Here is a 1,263-nt window from a genome sequence, read left to right on the forward strand (position 1 = left end):
CTGCTGCTGCTGCTGCTGCTGCTGCTGTGCAGCCTGACACCTGGCTGGAGCAGACAGGAGAAGGAGACAGCAGAGGAGACAGGAGAGGAGACAGCAGAGGAGACAGCGGGGAGACAGAGGGAAAGAGGGTACGGAGAGGAGACACAGGAGGGGAAGGGCCCTCTGGGTTGCAGGCGCATGCAAAGAGCAGCAGCAGCAGCAGCAGCAGCAGCAAAAGAGCTGCTAGCAGCAGCAAGATGTCTGAGGGTAGAGAAGAAGAAGAGACAGATGAGGAGGAGGAGGAGGAGGAGGTGGAGGATGGGGGCAGCATCAGCAGCAGCAGCAGCAGCAGCATGAAGGGTGCTGCAGGTATGTGGAGCAGCAGCAGCAAGAGCAGCAGCAGCATGAGCAGCAGCAGCAAGATGCTGGAGGGTATAGAAGACCCGCGTATAGTAAGCAGCCATATAAACTACGACAACCACCCATATGTTCGTCTCCCTGTGGTGGAGACAGGTGTAAGCCCTCGGCTGCTGCAGCCTGCTGCTGTCTTCGGTAGGAGAAAGAGAGGACCATTGGTCCAGTCCGCACTGGTCCACGCACGCGCGCTGCTGAAAAAGGAGACACTTAACCAGCACGATGCAGACTGTCTCCTCAAGTGTATAGAGACCATTGCCAATGGGGCTTACTCAAGAGCTAAACTAAGTAAAAAAACAACAAGAGCATCTGTTGCTGTGCCTGTTTTGGGGCTGCATGCACTGGCCCTTGATTATATTATATGTTCTATATATTTATTTAGAGAGCGCATGCAGCTGCCCCTTTGGTGGGGTCGTTTTGTCTCCGCTTTTAATACAAATTATATATATGAATATACAAAAAAAGGAAAAAACACNGGTGGGGTCGTTTTGTCTCCGCTTTTAATACAAATTATATATATGAATATACAAAAAAAGGAAAAAACACCACGAGACAAACTGTTGCTTTTAGTATAAAACTAGCTAATAGGCTGCTGCATGCAATACGTATATATAAACAAACAAAAAGACCAGCAAAAGAAGAAGTATTAACCATCAAGAGACTCCTCTTTCTGTCTCCTCTCGCCCCCTTTAAGTTTAAGGGGATACAGTGGAACCCATGGAGAGAAGATGATGAAGAATTCATACGCATGCAAATACTCAACAAATAAATATATATACATGCATGCATGCATGCATGCATGCATGCATGCGTGCATATATATATATATATATATATATATATATATATATATATATATACATGCATGCA

General features: G+C 46.6%; 1 protein-coding gene across 1 annotated transcript in view; it reads left to right on the top strand.

Moving 5' to 3' along the window:
- The window catches only part of EMH_0039060 (uncharacterized protein), a gene marked incomplete at both ends in the record, with an annotated part of 5,383 nt that extends 5,047 nt beyond the window's left edge, over nucleotides 1-336 (top strand). The window contains 1 exon segment of the mRNA XM_013495355.1: nucleotides 1-336. Coding sequence (XP_013350809.1) covers nucleotides 1-336 — 336 coding nt within the window.
- Nucleotides 337-1,263: the final 927 nt, after the last annotated feature.

Source organism: Eimeria mitis, genomic scaffold, assembly GCF_000499745.2.
Source record: "Eimeria mitis Houghton genomic scaffold, Emh_scaff1534, whole genome shotgun sequence".
Lineage (NCBI taxonomy): Eukaryota > Apicomplexa > Conoidasida > Eucoccidiorida > Eimeriidae > Eimeria > Eimeria mitis.